General features: G+C 43.1%; 1 protein-coding gene across 1 annotated transcript in view; it reads left to right on the forward strand.

The window, feature by feature from the left end:
- Positions 1 to 696: 696 nt before the first annotated feature.
- Positions 697 to 19,488, forward strand: part of MXRA8 (matrix remodeling associated 8) — a 73,258-nt gene continuing 54,466 nt past the window's right edge. The window contains exon 1 of the mRNA XM_075328980.1: positions 697 to 949. Coding sequence (XP_075185095.1) covers positions 901 to 949 — 49 coding nt within the window. The 5' untranslated portion in view covers positions 697 to 900. The remainder of the gene's footprint in view (positions 950 to 19,488) is intronic.

Consider the following 19,488-nt stretch of genomic DNA (forward strand, 5'->3'; position numbering starts at 1 on the left):
AGCCAAAGTCTTAAGCTGTTTATGCACATTAAATAGCTGTCTGCTGAACAAATGTCTATCTCTCCCGCGTCCCTCATACAGATGATCACTCAACTCGGCCAAGTGGTCATATGTTTTCCATGGAAGGGAGAAGAAACCCGCAACCAGACTCCTCTAACAAAGGCTTATGTCCGCTGAAATCAAAGTTATCGGATGTTGAAATTCCAATCCAAAATTGAATGGGGGAGAGTCAAGAGGACCCCAACCAAATCAATTGGTTATCCGATCCGGACAAAATTGGGGGAATTTTATCTAAAATGTCGGGAAGGCTTTATATCCACTGTGTGGGGCTGCCCAGTTTCCTTGTTATAACTACGAGGAAACTCTACAAAAGGAAATTCGGAATATACTTATATACTTTTAACCCCTTAATCTGGATGGACCACAAATCCATCCGAACCGGTGTCCAGCGGCTACATCATTGCCAAACGCCAAGTGAGAAAAGGTTAAAGCGAATAGATGGGACATCAAACACTCCTTGATGGGGTTGGAGTTGTGTCAGGATCTGCCTTCTACAGCTGGGACTTGTACAGACCTCCAGAATATGAATTCCATGTGAAGATCATGACGGAGAAGGGTGGAGGGAAAGAAAAGAGGAGGTTTTAGAGTTCAAGTTGTTTCTGGGTCTGTGTGCAACTCACAAAGAAGGCTGTAACAAGCCGAGCTGCTGGGATAGGATACAGCTAAGGGGACGAAAAAAAAAGGTCTATAAGTCATAAGGGGGGGAGCGAAAGACCAAAACAGTTTTTTTTAGACAGATGTTGTGTATCTACTGTGGAGAGCCATTTCCCACCGGAGCACAGAGCACGGCTAAACTCCAGCGCAGGTGATTCTGGACAACCGCAAGATTACGCAGAAGAGATGGGGCCGATCCGCAATCTGCTGCTGTGCCAGCTCGTTATTTTCCACAGTAAGACTTTCACTAATTACCCTCAATGTTTCTGGAAGGATGTGTAGCATCTGCATGCCTAGGATTATTTTAGCCCATCATGAACTTCTGCAGAAAGCTCCAGCCAACTTGTAGCTTTCCAGCTGTTGCAGAACCTGATGTTGGCTGGTCAGATGTACTGAGAGTTGTAGTTCGGCAGCATGGCCAGCTTGTAGCCCTGGTAGCATCATGCTGCTTGCAGAGCTTTGTTAGGTATGTCAACTAGCAGTTTCTCAAAATTATTAGCTTTACAATTAACTTTGCAAAAATACTACAAGTACTATGTATACCTAGTCTCCAGGGCTGGCCAGTGGTCTCAAAAGAAGAGGGCACCTTACAGACTCAAAGAAAAGTGGGCTCAGTACCCCGTGGTCATAGGTGGGTCAGTAATGGCAGTATTTGACAGTAACACATGCATTGTGTCTGAAGGTGCATGCATACGCAAGTCCGGACCCGCTACTATGTAAGGAGACAGGTCAAACACTAGTCCTAACCACCATCACTGAACCATCAACCAGAGAGGAAAGGGGGTGCTGTGGCTGGAACCTTACTGATAGTAATTAATAATTTGAGACAAATTGTGCCCATCACTTTTAAAGGGCACTGTTGTTACCAATGTTATGGGGGCTATGTAATTATCATTGATATGGGGCATTCTGACAAACTATTATTTAGCACTTTGTTACACAGTGACTGTGACTATCCTTGGCTGTCATTGTTATGGGGCATTGTTAATGAAATCATTATGGGGCGCCATGCCTTTCACTGTTATAGGGGACTGTGGCTGTCAGGTTTATAGGACATAATGGCTGTCACAGTGATAGGGGACTGTGGCTGTCACAATCATAGAGCACCATACTTGGCATTGGAATAGGGCACTGTGGCTGTCCCTGTTATGAAGTACCGTAGCTGAAACTAGTAGGAGGTACTGCCTATGTCACTGTTATGGGGGCACTTTAGCTGTCACAGTTATGAGTTCAACATTATTAGATTGGGGAGTTTGGGGAGTTGCAACCTATATTTTAAAGGATACCACACAAACAGTATATCTCTAAAAGAGGTTGTCCACTACTTTTACAGGTCTATCCTTAGGACAGTCTAAGAAAAAGACTGATGGCACATCTTACCTTTCTAATGTGAACAGGTCCAAACTGAACAAGAAACATAGTAACAAAAAGGAGTCAGTTGCACTCTGTAGTGCTAAGATATGTGTAACAATGAATATGGGAATATTCTCATGCAATACTGATATAAAAATATGCAAAGTTAAGATACTTGGCACACAAAAATGGCCAGTTTTATGTGAGCCCAACAGCAAGGCTAACTCTTTTTGATGGGTCTCTATCAAACTAATGCCTCTCTTTGGGTTAAAAAAACCTACAATTTATGGGTGGACAGGAACCTGCAAATGGAAAATTAAAATCTAAGTCTTTTTCTTAGTTTACAGGGTCATGCCTTCTGATTGAGCACTCCTGCTCTTTAGATTTAGGTGATTTTAATTCTCCATTTGCAGGTTCCTGTCCGCCCATAAATTGTAGGTTTTTTAACCTAAAGAGAGACATTAGTTTGATAGAAACCCAACAAAAAGAGGTCGCCTTGCTGTTGGGCTCACATAAAACTGGCCATTTTTTTGTGTATCTCAACTTTTGCATGTTTTTCATAGCAGTAATGAATGTCTATATTCCCATATTCATTGTTACACATATCTTAGCACTACAGAGTGCAATTGTCTACTTTTTGTATCCTTAGGATTGATCATCAAAGTCTGATCGGCTGAGGTCCGACACCCGGCATCCCCTCTGGTCACCTGTTTTCTGTGCTGGTGGTGGCAGCTGGCGGCCAGAAATGCTCAGTTCCAGAGCTACCCCGTCAACTGATAGCAGTCATGGCCGAGTACTGCACATCCGCCTCCCATTCAAACCAATAGGAGGCAGATGTGCAGTAGATGGGGCAGCTCCGGAACTGAGCATTTATGGCCGCCTGCTGCTGCCACCGGCACCTAAAACAGCTGAATTGAGGGGGTGTTGGACCTCTGCCAATCAGATATTGATGACCTATCCTAAGGATACAAAAAGGAGACAGTTGCACTCTGTAGTGCTAAGATATGTGCTACAATGAATATAGGAATATAGTATAGACATGCATTACTGATATGAAAAACATGTAAAAATTTAGATACTTAGCACACAAAAATGGCCAGTTTTATGTGAGCCCAACAGCCATTAGCAAGGCTGCAGATTGCGGGGATGCGAGGTGTTGAACCCCGGCTGATCAGACATTAATGACCTATCCAAAGGATACACCATCAATATAAAAGTAGTGGACAGCCCCTTTAATCAGTACAGATTTGATAATCTTGATTTGTATTCAAGCATAGAATGAGTCTGCAGGAGAATCACAAGTTATTGAGATAATCTGCACGTCTTTGTGTTCCTTCCACTGCTAAAGGGAGTGCGACCAAAAAGGACAGGGTTTGTCGGTTCAGTAACGTTGCTGTATTTTCCTAAAGGTTCGCCAAAGGTCAACGAAAATGGCGTAAAGGGGAATACATTTTAAAGGGGACATGTACTAAGCAGATTTCTCGAGATATTGCCTGGTGTAATGACACACACTTTAGATTAGAAGGATCGCGGCCAGAGTGCAGGAGGAAAGCAGGCTACTGAAGAGCACATATATATAAATATATACATAAGGAGGGATAGACATATAGTATATATACACAGGTCGTATTGTATATGCTCAGTTTCTGGAGCCGAGACCCCCAGCTATTAATATAATTGCCGTCATTGGCTCTCTGCTTGTTTTCTCTGCGGCTGCTGTATAGAGACAAGTCATTTTTTGGTCCAGCTTGTATCATTTTCCTCCAGGCTCTATTATGTGGTTGCACAGCCTTGAGCATTTGGCAGTCATTATTCTCTTCCTGCACTTGGTACAGTGTTAAGACTACAAAATTCCATCTTGAAACATAAGCTATTCTTTTTTCTATGAGTGCCCTGAAATATGTATGTTTTTTAAGGGGCCAATAACTCAAAGTACCAAGAAAAATCTGTTTTAGAACAGTTGATCTCTCCAGCTGGTATGAAACTACTACACCCAGCATGCCCTGACAGTCATGAATCATGGGTTCTGCAGTCATCATTATTTTCAATTGTTGTGTTTAATTTTTTTTGAGAGTTTTTAATTATATACTGTGTGTGTATATATATATATATATATATATATAAAAAATATATATATATATATACATATAATATATATACATATATATAAAATATATATATATATATATATATATAGTATATACTGTATATATATTTTTATTTTTTATTTTTTTAAAGTTCCAGGGTTTCTTGCATTACCAAAATGAGGACAGGCAGCTTGTCTGGCTGTTCCGTACAGACACACGTAACCTATAAGTTAATATATAGGACTATAAACACTACAAAATACCAAAATTTACAAGACACTTGAGCTGAATACTATCAAATTAAATCCTGGAGCCTGTCACGGAGACAATGGGGATAGCGGGAAACTGGTGCCCTTAAGCTGACCCTCAGACTAGGGGGCTCTGTGCTATTCATATTCTCAGAGATACCCCTAATGGTGGGGATGTCAGAGTCTCCTCCTTGGCCCTACTCCTGACAGCTATGATCTTATATCTCCTCCCCCAGGGGGGGCTGGGAGAGGAGTGTGATTTGATCCACAGAAATAGTCAAACAGGGGAAATCAAAACTCTGTCGCACAGCATGCTTACACAGAGGTATAAGAGGAAGAAAACATGAGCAGGGAGGAAACAACAAGATGACAGGTAACTCCACAATAACCAAGCACAAAGCAACTCTTTCTCCGGCAACTTTGGGACACCACAACTCATAGACCAACACAGCATAAAGTATAGTTGACGTAGGTAGAAGATTTCCTCCAGCGTAAATAAGGGAGGAGCAGATGCAATTGGCTTCCTTACAACATGTGATCAAAGAAGCCCAACGAGCAGGCTAGCAGAGCTTAACCCTGCTAGCCTGTCTATGAATGAGCAGACAGCAGGTCAATGGCCGTATATGTCTATGTTGATCAGAAGCACCAGAGAAATCATCGGACGGAGTGTCAGACTCTGAAATGCGAACATGCTGATGCCGCCATTTTTGTGCAAAACTCCATGTAACAGAGCCATAGAAATTCAGGAGCCAATGGAAAAAAAAATTAAAGTCTCAAATGAACAAAAAAAATGGTTTAAAAAAGCATTGAAAATATAAAAGTGCAAAGAAAGTAGAAACAGATATATGCAACATATATATAATTACTCATATAAAATAAATATATAGATGTCATGAGCAATTTTTAGGATCAATATGATCAACTTAATCTAGAGAGGTCTATAAAATGCGATAAAACCTGAAGAAGAGGCTTTATATACTAAACTATTCATTGCTTTAAGGGGAAATAAGTTGATATGTAGATTTTATCACATATTGTCCTGATCATCTTGTAGTCTATACTTACCAGCTCACCCAATACATCCAGTGCCTCCTCAAAAAAGAGGTAACTCTAAGAGGACTCTGGTAACAGTTGGCAAATGTCCTGGTGGCGGATGAAGCCTTCCGAAAAGCTTGTGTGTGGGCTGTGGTCTGAAATGGAACATAGCTTGTGAAAGGGGGCGAATATATACCAAAATCAATGTCATGGTGAGAACCCAAATCTCTTGAGAGACAATTTTGGCAATGGTTTACTCCCTTTAGGACTTTTTTGAGTCATTTTGGCATGTGATATAATTATATATTTATATGGCAAAAAAAAAGATAAAGTTCACGCATGATGTATGTATGATCATAATGTAATTTTGTACTAATGTGGCGCTTACTGTCTGTTGCATGGGTTTTTTTGCCTTCCTCTGGATCAACATGTTAGGTTAGGTCAAGGGTTGAACTCGATGGACTTCATGGCTTGAACTTGATGGACTTGAAGAGTGTACCTTCAACCTTAAACACTATGAAACTATTGTATGCCATCGTCTGAGTAAGATAGTTGACATTGGGCAAGCTTTCACGTAAGCGTAGTAGTTTTGGTTCCTTTGGAACCATGTGCAATAAAGCCATTGTAGGTGTGAGGCCTTTTGTCTGCCACCAAGTCTTAGTATAATGGCGACAATGTTCCTCATGGTGATGGCAGCTTCCACAGTCCTTGACTTGGCCTGTTGTTAGACTAGGAGCCATGTAGTGAGAATATATCAAACAGAGCCCTCTTATCTGGCTTCTAATGGGCATAGTTGGATACTCCCAGATACAGTTAGGTAAAGTGGGATCCTCCTCTTCCCCGGCGCAAACAACCAGGCCACATTTGGGATATTGAACCCAATGGCATAGAAGTACTTCTTTCTCTACTGCACACATTCCACATAAATATATAAGTACAGTAATATATATATATATATATATATATATATATATATATATATTATAGTTCTTGTCTTACAGAAGATACTTTAGTCATTTCCAAAACCTTCGCATCTTTCATCAATGAAGAGCTAGACTCAGGACTAAGAAGAACCATTAATATTTCACATTTTGTTCCTGAAATTGGCGGCTCACGCATATTCATTAATGTTTCCTCCCCTATCCAGCCTAAAATACACAATACGGGCTTTCCCTACATGTTGACGGCTGACTGTCCCATCACGATGGCCTCATCTTCAGTGCTAAGACAAAATTGGTCAGACACCTAAAAATTCACATGCAAAAACTTGTTCTCTGGGCTGAGAATACAGAAATAGCATTTCAGAAGTATAAAGATATCAATAGGAAATGTAAAAAAGAAATCAAACAAGCAAAATTAGCTACTGAAACAAAAATCGCCAATGACATTAAAATAAATCCCAAAATCTTTTATAAATACATTAGTGCCAAAAGGAAAACAAAGGATAGTATCGGCCCCTTAAAATATAATAACAAGTTAGTTATAGAGGACAAACAAAAGACTGAGATATTAAATAGGCATTTCTCATCTGTATTCACCAAGGAACTGACTGTACCAGGCATTATTCAACAAGTGAAAAATCAAAGTTCACCACCCGATATAATTAATTTAACACAAGATGAAGTACGCCTACGTCTGAGTAAATTAAACATTGACAAATCCCCAGGGCCAGATGGCATTCATCCACGAATATTGAGGGAATTGAGCTCCGTAATCGACAGACCGCTGTATCTCATCTTTTTAGACTCACTTGTAACAGGGTTGGTGCCTCAGGATTGGAGGATTGCTGATGTGGTACCGATATTTAAGAAAGGTAAGAGGGTAGATCCAGGCAACTACCGTCCAGTAAGCCTGACATCAGTAGTATGCAAAGTTTTTGAGGGCATTTTTAGGGATGACATGCAAAAATATATTGCAGAAAATAATATGATAACTGACAAACAGCATGGATTCATGAAAGATAAGTCGTGTCTAACCAACCTGTTGGGGTTCTATGAGGGGGTAAGTTCAAACCTGGATATTGGTAATGCAGCTGATGTGATTTATTTGGACTTTGCAAAGGCATTTGATACTGTCCCACATAATAGCCTTATACTAAAGCTCCAGAAGCAAGGACTAGGGGACACAATATGCAACTGAGTAAGGAATTGGCTAAAAGATAGGAAACAAAGAGTACTCATAAAGGGTACATTCTCTAAATGGGCTATAGTCAGCAGTGGGGTGCCGCAGGGATCTGTACTTGGACCGATTCTTTTTACTCTCTTTATTAATGACCTTGTGGATGGGATTGATAGTACAGTGTCAGTCTTTGCCGATGACACCAAACTATGTAGGATATTAAAAACTGACCTGGATAGTACAATATTACAAAAAGATCTGGATAAGATGTCAGAATGGGCAGATACTTGGCAAATGAGATTTAATGTTGATAAATGTAAAGTAATGCACCTAGGACGGAGTAATCCTTTAGCTGCGTATACATTAAATGGAAGTAAACTCGGGACTACAGAACAGGAGAAGGACTTGGGTATTCTTATTACAAATAAGCTGAGCAGCAGCACTCAATGTCAAGCAGCAGCTGCTAAAGCAAACAAGATTTTAGGGTGTATAAAAAGAGAGATTAGATCTCGTGATCCCAACGTATTGTTACCCCTCTATAAATCACTTGTAAGGCCACATCTGGAATATGGGATTCAGTTTTGGGCTCCACATTTTAAAAAGGACATTCAGAAGTTAGAGTCAGTTCAAAGGCGGGCAACTAGACTATTACAAGGAATGGAAGGCCTCCCATATGATGACAGGTTGAAAAAGTTAGATATGTTTAGCTTAGAAAAAAGACGTCTCAGAGGAGATCTCATTTATATGTATAAATACATGTGTGGTCAATATAAAGGACTGGCACATGACTTATTTCTTCCAAAGACAGTACTAAGGACCAGGGGGCACTCACTGCGAGTGGAAGAAAAGCGATTCCGACAGCTAAATAGGAAAGGGTTCTTTACAGTTAGAGCAGTCAGACTGTGGAATGCCGACCACAAGAGGTAGTAATGGCAGATACTAGAACAGCTTTATATCAGGGCTGGATGATTTCCTCAGTACACACAACATTGTTGGTTATAAATGACTTAGTGACTAAATGTAGAACTGGTGGAGGAAGGTTGAACTAGATGGACCTAGGTCTTTTTTCAACCTAAGTAACTATATATATACATTATAGTTCTCGTCTTACAGAAGATACTTTAGTCATTTCCAAAACCTTCGCATCTTTCATCAATGAAGAGCTAGACTCAGAACTAAGAAGAACCATTAATATTTCACATTTTGTTCCTGAAATTGGCGGCTCACGCATATTCATTAATGTTTCCTCCCCTATCCAGCCTAAAATACACAATACGGGCTTTCCCTACATGTTGACGGCTGACTGTCCCATCACGATGGCCTCATCTTCAGTGCTAAGACAAAATTGGTCAGACACCTAAAAATTCACATGCAAAAACTTGTTCTCTGGGCTGAGAATACAGAAATAGCATTTCAGAAGTATAAAGATATCAATAGGAAATGTAAAAAAGAAATCAAACAAGCAAAATTAGCTACTGAAACAAAAATCGCCAATGACATTAAAATAAATCCCAAAATCTTTTATAAATACATTAATGCCAAAAGGAAAACAAAGGATAGTATTGGCCCCTTAAAATATAATAACAAGTTAGTTATAGAGGACAAACAAAAGACTGAGATATTAAATAGGCATTTCTCATCTGTATTCACCAAGGAACTGACTGTACCAGGCATTATTCAACAAGTAAAAAATCAAAGTCCACCACCCGATATAATTAATTTAACACAAGATGAAGTACGCCTACGTCTGAGTAAATTAAACATTGACAAATCCCCAGGGCCAGATGGCATTCATCCACGAATATTGAGGGAATTGAGCTCTGTAATCGACAGACCGCTGTATCTCATCTTTTTAGACTCACTTGTAACAGGGTTGGTGCCTCAGGATTGGAGGATTGCTGATGTGGTACCGATATTTAAGAAAGGTAAGAGGGTAGATCCAGGCAACTACCGTCCAGTAAGCCTGACATCAGTAGTATGCAAAGTTTTTGAGGGCATTTTAAGGGATGGCATGCAAAAATATATTGCAGAAAATAATATGATAACTGACAAACAGCATGGATTCATGAAAGATAAGTCGTGTCTAACCAACCTGTTGGGGTTCTATGAGGGGGTAAGTTCAAACCTGGATATTGGTAATGCAGCTGATGTGATTTATTTGGACTTTGCAAAGGCATTTGATACTGTCCCACATAATAGCCTTATACTAAAGCTCCAGAAGCAAGGACTAGGGGACACAATATGCAACTGAGTAAGGAATTGGCTAAAAGATAGGAAACAAAGAGTAGTCATAAAGGGTACATTCTCTAAATGGGCTATAGTCAGCAGTGGGGTGCCACAGGGATCTGTGCTAGGACCAATTCTTTTTACTCTCTTTATTAATGACCTTGTGGATGGGATTGATAGTACAGTGTCAGTCTTTGCCGATGACACCAAACTATGTAGGATATTAAAAACTGACCTGGATAGTACAATATTACAAAAAGATCTGGATAAGATGTCAGAATGGGCAGATACTTGGCAAATGAGATTTAATGTTGATAAATGTAAAGTAATGCACCTAGGACGGAGTAATCCTACAGCTGCGTATACATTAAATGGAAGTAAACTCGGGACTACAGAACAGGAGAAGGACTTGTGTATTCTCATTACAAATAAGCTGAGCAGCAGCACTCAATGTCAAGCAGCAGCTGCTAAAGCAAACAAGATTTTAGGGTGTATAAAAAGAGAGATTAGATCCCGTGATCCCAACGTATTGTTACCCCTCTATAAATCACTTGTAAGGCCACATCTGGAATATGGGATCCAGTTTTGGGCTCCACATTTTAAAAAGAACATTCAGAAGTTAGAGTCAGTTCAAAGGCGGCAACTAGACTATTACAAGGAATGGAAGGCCTCCCATATGATGACAGGTTGAAAAAGTTAGATATGTTTAGCTTAGAAAAAAGACGTCTCAGAGGAGATCTCATTTATATGTATAAATACATGTGTGGTCAATATAAAGGACTGGCACATGACTTATTTCTTCCAAAGACAGTACTAAGGACCAGGGGGCACTCACTGTGAGTGGAAGAAAAGCGATTCCGACAGCTAAATAGGAAAGGGTTCTTTACAGTTAGAGCAGTCAGACTGTGGAATGCCGACCACAAGAGGTAGTAATGGCAGATACTATAACAGCTTTATATCAGGGCTGGATGATTTCCTCACTACACACAACATTGTTGGTTATAAATGACTTAGTGACTAAATGTAGAACTGGTGGAGGAAGGTTGAACTAGATGGACCTAGGTCTTTTTTCAACCTAAGTAACTATATATATATATTATAGTTCTCGTCTTACAGAAGATACTTTAGTCATTTCCAAAACCTTCGCATCTTTCATCAATGAAGAGCTAGACTCAGAACTAAGAAGAACCATTAATATTTCACATTTTGTTCCTGAAATTGGCGGCTCACGCATATTCATTAATGTTTCCTCCCCTATCCAGCCTAAAATACACAATACGGGCTTTCCCTACATGTTGACGGCTGACTGTCCCATCACGATGGCCTCATCTTCAGTGCGAAGACAAAATTGGTCAGACACCTAAAAATTCACATGCAAAAACTTGTTCTCCTACAGGCAAATCTATTAGACTTATTTGCACCTAATCAAAATTTCCAAAAAAAGTCACAGGGGATCTTAAAATAAGAGGCTTTGTGTAACTGGATTATTGGCTCACACGTTGAAGCCGATTTGCTTCTAACTCATAAAATTTTGACAAATGCTCCTTAAATTTACTGGCACTCTTAGCAAATGAAAAGGAATGTAAAATGGAACAGTTTTCTTGAAATATAGCCCAGATGTTAACAAGCAAAGTACAGGACTGAAGGTGACATTACACAGGGCTGCGAAAAGCTCTGTTTTTCCGAGATGTACACAATCCACAATATTCATGAGCTGCACCCCCCCCCCCCAACCCCCTGATGATAGATCGACATCTTAGTCCATATACCTCTCTTTGTGAGACATTTCATAAGACCTTAGTGGCGCCCAACTACTCCGCCAACTTCTCCGGCACTCCAGGGGGTAGAACTTTTTTTATTTAGAGAAGCGTTGGCAATTGTAATAAAGTAAGTGACCCAGTGAAGGAATTGTTGTCTCTGTCACTTATAGGCGTAAGCATGGTGATAGATTCCTGAAACCAATTATGAGACCCAGCTTACTGGAAAAAGTCGAAATATGATCGGAAGACGTAAAGGGAAGAGATGAGGACGATTAACAAGATGGATATGGTCACGAAAATGAAAAATATGCTTTTGAGAACACAAATAAAATCAAAAGATAGAATTAAAAAGTAAAAACTGTGTATGCCTACATCAGAAAACCATTGTCCATGTCGAGTAATTGGGTACAGGAGGCAATTATCCCCAAATATGTAGGGGTCGGGGCCAAATGCAGAATACACTGAGTTTTTATGGCACTTGGTTGAGTTGAGCAAAAATATTTGCACTGCCCTGGCCCAGTAATCAGTCCGGTCCTTCACGGCAGCCACACCAGGGCAGTCTTCACTTCGATTGTCGGCATCTTCCACCCGGCATTCTGTACACTGCTGATGTTTACTAAGCACTTCATGAGGCCTCACACATGTCATGACATCACGGGGCCTAGTAAATGGTAGAGGCGCCCAGCATGGTAGATGGAGGATTGGAGGATGCCAACTGTAGAAGTGACGACTGCCCTTGTTTCGCCACCATGTGGGACTGGACACTGAACCAAATTTTTGTTTACTCACTTCTAGCACTGCAGAAGACAGAACAGCTGCAATGAGGAAACATATGTTAAAACTGTGTAATCATTATTAGTGATGGGCGAATAGTAACCATTCATTTTAGGATGATTCGTAACGAATCCCAAAGTATTATTCCGGTATTTGTCACGAATAACGAACCTAATGCAAGTCAATGGGGAACCCGAGCATTTCCCAGAAAATGAATCATCCGAAAAAGAATTGTTACTATTCGCCCATCACTAATCATTATATACATTTTGACTATCAAAAAAGTAGCTATGTGTCATGGGTGACAGACGGTCCTGTAGTGTCCGGCAATAGAAGGTCATAGCTTTTGGCTGCGCAAAATGCTCCCTGACTTTCTATTATTCCTGCTGTAGGTATTCAATGTACTAGGTATCTCTTCTGCTGGGTTTTCATCCCTTTTCCTTTAAGACTCAGCAGAGCTCCTCTTATCTTCAGCCGCTAATCATCTGTATTTCCCCTTGGGTTTAAATACTCTCATTTACCCTGGACGTGTGCTGATGATATTCAGTTCCTTCACAAGCTCTGGATGCAAGCAGGTGGCTTGCACTCATCTGTAGGATTGCTCCTGCTCTTTGCTGAACGTCTTCCTGAGACATCTAGAGATACGTTGTTCATGTGCTTTTCCCCATGTGGTGCTCCCTGTGTCTTTAATGTTTAGTGGGGTTGACAAACAGCTCATCCCACTCCTTCCCTATCTAGGGACCAGCTCTAGGGTCATCCTAGGGTCAGGTATCTGGCTCGGTGCATAATGCAAAACCTATATTGGGTGTTGATAGACCCAGGAGCCAGCGGTAGATTTGGTCAGGGGTTACCATCACCCTCTTCCCGAGACTCCTGGTTTCCCTTCCCTTCCCTTTCACCGTTTGTTTGGTACTCCCCTGTACCTAGCATGACACCATGCCTCTGGTTTTCGAAAGATAATAACTTAGACCATAAATGCCAAATACATAGACAATTCAGATTTGGCACAAATACTCACATTTTGGTTAAATTCCTAAATATGCTACATAAAATCTAGTTTTACGCTTATATGTTTTTAATAATCGCATGTTTTTAGATGGCAGAAAAAGTTACAAAAGACACATATTCCCAAGAGGAGCTTGCAATTAGTTTTCTCATTGAAGCCACATGCACCACCACCGTCGCAAAACTGAGCAGTTTTACATACAAGGCAGTTTGGAATATGGGAATAAATCATTGGAAAACCATGGAAGTATCATCTCGAAAGGATTCTAAAATCTAACTTATTCCATTATGACTTAGGCTACTTTCACACTTGCGTTCAGCGCAGTCCATCACTATGGAGAAAAGCGCAGTCCGTTAACGCACTGCGCTATTCTCCATAGACTTGTATGAACGACGCACTGTAACGCAAGTGTCAGCATTGCATCCGCTGGTTGACGCAGCATCGTTATTTTGACGCTGCGCCGGGCGGATGGAACGCTGCATGTAACCTTTTTTTGAGCAGCAGAAACCTTTATTTTTCACTGCGCATGCTCTCTTTTTTTTTTTAAATCACAAACTTTATTTTATTTCTCGGTGGCTGAACGTTCAGCTGAGCGCTCGGCCGCCGGCATGTCAGGGCACTCAGCTGAGCGCTCGGCCGCTGGCATGTCAGGGCACTCAGCTGAGCGCTCGTCCGCCGGCATGTCAGGGCACTCAGCTGAGCGCTCGGCCGCCGGCATGTCAGGGCACTCAGCTGAGCGCTCGGCCGCCGGCATGTCAGGGCACTCAGCTGAGTGCTCGACCGCCGGCATGTCAGGGCACTCAGCTGATCGCCCGGCCGCCGGCATATTATAGCGCTCAGTTGAGCGCTCGGCCGCCGGCATGTGAGAGCGCTCGGCTGCCGACTATTAAGAGCGATCAGCTGATCGTTCACAATAGTCGGCTGCCGGTACTGTAAAGAAGAAAAAAAATAAATAACGCTTTCCGTTATTTTGTACGATCCGTAGCATTGCGTTGTGCCACTATATGCAACGCATCCGTTGCATCCGTCACACAACGCAATGCTACGGAAGCCGTCCAACGCAAGTTTGAAACTAGCCTTAATATGTCAAATTAACCTGAGGTCTAAGTAAGGATTTACGCATAGACCTCTACTAAATACCAGCTTTTGTTGCAGCTGATTGACACTAAGCGTCATAATTAACTTTTTTTGAGAAGAGAGATTTTTCGATGACAGTAAATTATTTGTCTAAGTATTTACATTTGTGGTTAAATCCCTTTAATGTACTAAATCTCACTTGTCATCTCTAAAACAATCACTCGATTCTTTAAGGTAGGAACCGTTGTCCTACTGCCTTGTTTGGTTTTCTGAACCCGTCAATGGTTGAAGTGTAATTACCACGATGGGTTTAGTTGTAATTACATCATATTCTTATATATCAGGTATATTATATCTACAGGCCAATAGCACACGTCTGTACCTGCAGTGACTTTTTACGACTCTGTAGTGGAGCTTGTACAGGTGGGTTTGTGCTGATGATACACATTTTCCTGTTATTCATCATGTTATTGTTCCTTGCCTTACATACTGTATATACTGTATATTATATGCTGCGTTTTCAATTCTATAAGTCCTTGAGGCAACATACTAATAAAGATGATCATTTTGTTTTTGAAATTTTTGAAGTTTATTCAGCTGAGAACATACGGTATATAAAATAAAAATATGAACCTACCTAAACATTAGAACTTTTTTTTAATAATATCCCAATGAAATATTATCGCTGGAATCGCTCTTTTGCTGTAGTAGAGTTGTGATAAAGCAAAATATGTACTCAGTATCGGACTGGGATACCTTTAGCCCGCCAAAAATATACTGGTTGGCCACTCTAAAGGATTAGTAAAGTGTCATGTGTATAAGAACAGGTTCAGGATTAGCGTTCACACATTTAAATGTTGCTTTTTTTTCCTTCAGGCATTTAAGGGTTAATCCTTTCCCTATTGCAGCAGCAGACTTGCTCAGCTGTCGTCAGTTGAGCACTTCCGGGCTGTATATAATCCCTCTGCTTCCTGGAAAGGTTGCTGGTTATTCTATTCGGTTAGGAGCTAGCCAGGGAACAGAGTGGACGTGTTCTTACTAGTTCTGCTGTCTGCTGTGAATGTTTGTGGTGATTGTTGTAAGTTGTTTACTCTACATCCTTTCCTTTGCACCCTTACCCGTTCACCTTTGGTTGTCCCCAGATGCAGGTTTTATGTGTGTTTGCATTTTTGTTTACCCCTCATATGTTGTTCTTTGTTGATGGGGTTTCTGGAGTCTCCGTCCTGGTCAATTTCCTTAAATGGTGGGGACATAGTCTTCAGGGCCAGGACAGGAGACAGGGCAATGTTGCAGACTCAACCCTTACTACCTTTAAGCCTACCGTCAGGATAAGGGACAGCACAGGGACCCCAGTCTTGAGGTCAGGCGACGAGCCCCTGTACCATCCTTGTCTCCCCATTACATAGAGGAGCCCCTGTACCATCCTTGTCTCCCCATTACATAGAGGAGCCCCTGTACCATCCTTGTCTCCCCATTACATAGAGGAGCCTCTGTACCATCCTTGTCTCCCCATTACATAGAGGAGCCCCTGTACCATCCTTGTCTCCCCATTACATAGAGGAGCCCCTGTACCATCCTTGTCTCCCCATTACATAGAGGAGCCCCTGTACCTTCCTTGTCTCCCCATTACATAGAGGAGCCCCTATACCATCCTTGTCTCCCCATTACATAGAGGAGCCCCTGTACCATCCTCGTCTCCCCATTACATACAGGAGCCCCTGTACCATCCTTGTCTCCCCATTACATAGAGGACCCCCTGTACCATCCTTGTCTCCCCATTACATAGAGGAGCCCCTGTACCATCCTCGTCTCCCCATTACATAGAGGAGCCCCTGTACCTTCCTTGTCTCCCCATTACAAAGAGGAGCCCCTGTACCATCCTTGTCTCTCCATTACATAGAGGAGCCCCTGTACCATCCTTGTCTCCCCATTACATAGAGGAGCCCCTGTACCATCCTTGTCTCCCCATTACATAGAGGAGCCCCTGTACCATCCTCGTCTCCCCATTACATAGAGGAGCCCCTGTACCTTCCTTGTCTCCCCATTACATAGAGGAGCCCCTGTACCATCCTTGTCTCCCCATTACATAGAGGAGCCCCTGTACCATCCTTGTCTCCCCATTACATAGAGGAGCCCCTGTACCATCCTTGTCTCCCCATTACATACAGGAGCCCCTGTACCATCCTTGTCTCCCCATTACATAGAGGAGCCCCTGTACCATCCTTGTCTCCCCATTACATAGAGGAGCCCCTGTACCATCCTTGTCTCCCCATTACATAGAGGAGCCCCTGTACCATCCTTGTCTCCCCATTACATAGAGGAGCCCCTGTACCATCCTTGTCTCCCCATTACATAGAGGAGCCCCTATACCATCCTTGTCTCCCCATTACATAGAGGAGCCCCTGTACCTTCCTTGTCTCCCCATTACATAGAGGAGCCCCTGTACCATCCTTGTCTCCCCATTACATAGAGGAGCCCCTGTACCATCCTTGTCTCCCCATTACATAGAGGAGCCCCTGTACCATCCTTGTCTCCCCATTACATAGAGGAGCCCCTGTACCTTCCTTGCTCCCCATTACATAGAGGAGCCCCTGTACCATCCTTGTCTCCCCATTACATAGAGGAGCCCCTGTACCATCCTTGTCTCCCCATTACATAGAGGAGCCCCTGTACCATCCTTGTCTCCCCATTACATAGAGGAGCCTCTGTACCATCCTCGTCTCCCCATTACATAGAGGAGCCCCTGTACCTTCCTTGTCTCCCCATTACATAGAGGAGCCCCTGTACCTTCCTTGTCTCCCCATTACATAGAGGAGCCCCTGTACCTTCCTTGTCTCCCCATTACATAGAGGAGCCCCTGTACCATCCTTGTCTCCCCATTACATAGAGGAGCCCCTGTACCTTCCTTGTCTCCCCATTACATAGAGGAGCCCCTGTACCATCCTTGTCTCCCCATTACATAGAGGAGCCCCTGTACCTTTCTTGTCTCCCCATTACATAGAGGAGCCCCTGTACCTTCCTTTTCTCCCCATTACATAGAGGAGCCCCTGTACCTTCCTTGTCTCCCCATTACATAGAGGAGCCCCTGTACCATCCTTGTCTCCCCATTACATAGAGGAGCCCCTGTACCTTTCTTGTCTCCCCATTACATAGAGGAGCCCCTGTACCTTCCTTTTCTCCCCATTACATAGAGGAGCCCCTGTACCTTCCTTGTCTCCCCATTACATAGAGGAGCCCCTGTACCATCCTAGTCTCCCCATTACATAGAGGAGCCCCTGTACCATCCTTGTCTCCCCATTACATAGAGGAGCCCCTGTACCTTCCTTTTCTCCCCATTACATAGAGGAGCCCCTGTACCTTCCTTTTCTCCCCATTACATAGAGGAGCCCCTGTACCATCCTTGTCTCCCCATTACATAGAGGAGCCCCTGTACCTTCCTTGTCTCCCCATTACATAGAGGAGCCCCTGTACCATCCTTGCTCCCCATTACATAGAGGAGCCCCTGTACCATCCTTGTCTCCCCATTACATAGAGGAGCCCCTGTACCATCCTTGTCTCCCCATTACATAGAGGAGCCCCTGTACCATCCTTGTCTCCCCATTACATAGAGGAGCCCCTGTACCTTCCTTTTCTCCCCATTACATAGAGGAGCCCCTGTACCATCCTTGTCTCCCCATTACATAGAGGAGCCCCTGTACCTTCCTTTTCTCCCCATTACATAGAGGAGCCCCTGTACCATCCTCGTCTCCCCATTACATAGAGGAGCCCCTGTACCATCCTCGTCTCCCCATTACATAGAGGAGCCCCTGTACCATCCTTGTCTCCCCATTACATAGAGGAGCCCCTGTACCATCCTTGTCTCCCCATTACATAGAGGAGCCCCTGTACCATCCTTGTCTCCCCATTACATAGAGGAGCCCCTGTACCATCCTTGTCTCCCCATTACATAGAGGAGCCCCTGTACCATCCTTGCTCCCCATTACATAGAGGAGCCCCTGTACCATCCTTGTCTCCCCATTACATAGAGGAGCCCCTGTACCATCCTTGTCTCCCCATTACATAGAGGAGCCCCTGTACCTTCCTTGTCTCCCCATTACATAGAGGAGCCTCTGTACCATCCTTGTCTCCCCATTACATAGAGGAGCCCCTGTACCATCCTTGTCTCCCCATTACATAGAGGAGCCCCTGTACCATCCTTGTCTCCCCATTACATAGAGGAGCCCCTGTACCTTCCTTTTCTCCCCATTACATAGAGGAGCCCCTGTACCATCCTTGTCTCCCCATTACATAGAGGAGCCCCTGTACCATCCTTGTCTCCCCATTACATAGAGGAGCCCCTGTACCATCCTTGTCTCCCCATTACATAGAGGAGCCCCTGTACCATCCTTGTCTCCCCATTACATAGAGGAGCCCCTGTACCTTCCTTGCTCCCCATTACATAGAGGAGCCCCTGTACCATCCTTGTCTCCCCATTACATAGAGGAGCCCCTGTACCATCCTTGTCTCCCCATTACATAGAGGAGCCCCTGTACCATCCTTGTCTCCCCAGTACATAGAGGAGCCCCTGTACCTTCCTTGTCTCCCCATTACATAGAGGAGCCCCTGTACCATCCTTGTCTCCCCATTACATAGAGGAGCCCCTGTACCTTCCTTGTCTCCCAATTACATAGAGGAGCCCCTGTACCTTCCTTGTCTCCCCATTACATAGAGGAGCCCCTGTACCATCCTTGTCTCCCCATTACATAGAGGAGCCCCTGTACCATCCTTGTCTCCCCATTACATAGAGGAGCCCCTGTACCATCCTCGTCTCCCCATTACATAGAGGAGCCCCTGTACCATCCTTGTCTCCCCATTACATAGAGGAGCCCCTGTACCATCCTCGTCTCCCCATTACATAGAGGAGCCCCTGTACCATCCTTGTCTCCCCATTACATAGAGGAGCCCCTGTACCATCCTTGTCTCCCCATTACATAGAGGAGCCCCTGTACCATCCTTGTCTCCCCATTACATAGAGGAGCCCCTGTACCATCCTTGTCTCCCCATTACATAGAGGAGCCCCTGTACCTTCCTTGTCTCCCCATTACATAGAG

This window comes from Anomaloglossus baeobatrachus, chromosome 11 (assembly GCF_048569485.1).
Source record: "Anomaloglossus baeobatrachus isolate aAnoBae1 chromosome 11, aAnoBae1.hap1, whole genome shotgun sequence".
NCBI classification, from domain to species: Eukaryota; Metazoa; Chordata; class Amphibia; order Anura; family Aromobatidae; genus Anomaloglossus; species Anomaloglossus baeobatrachus.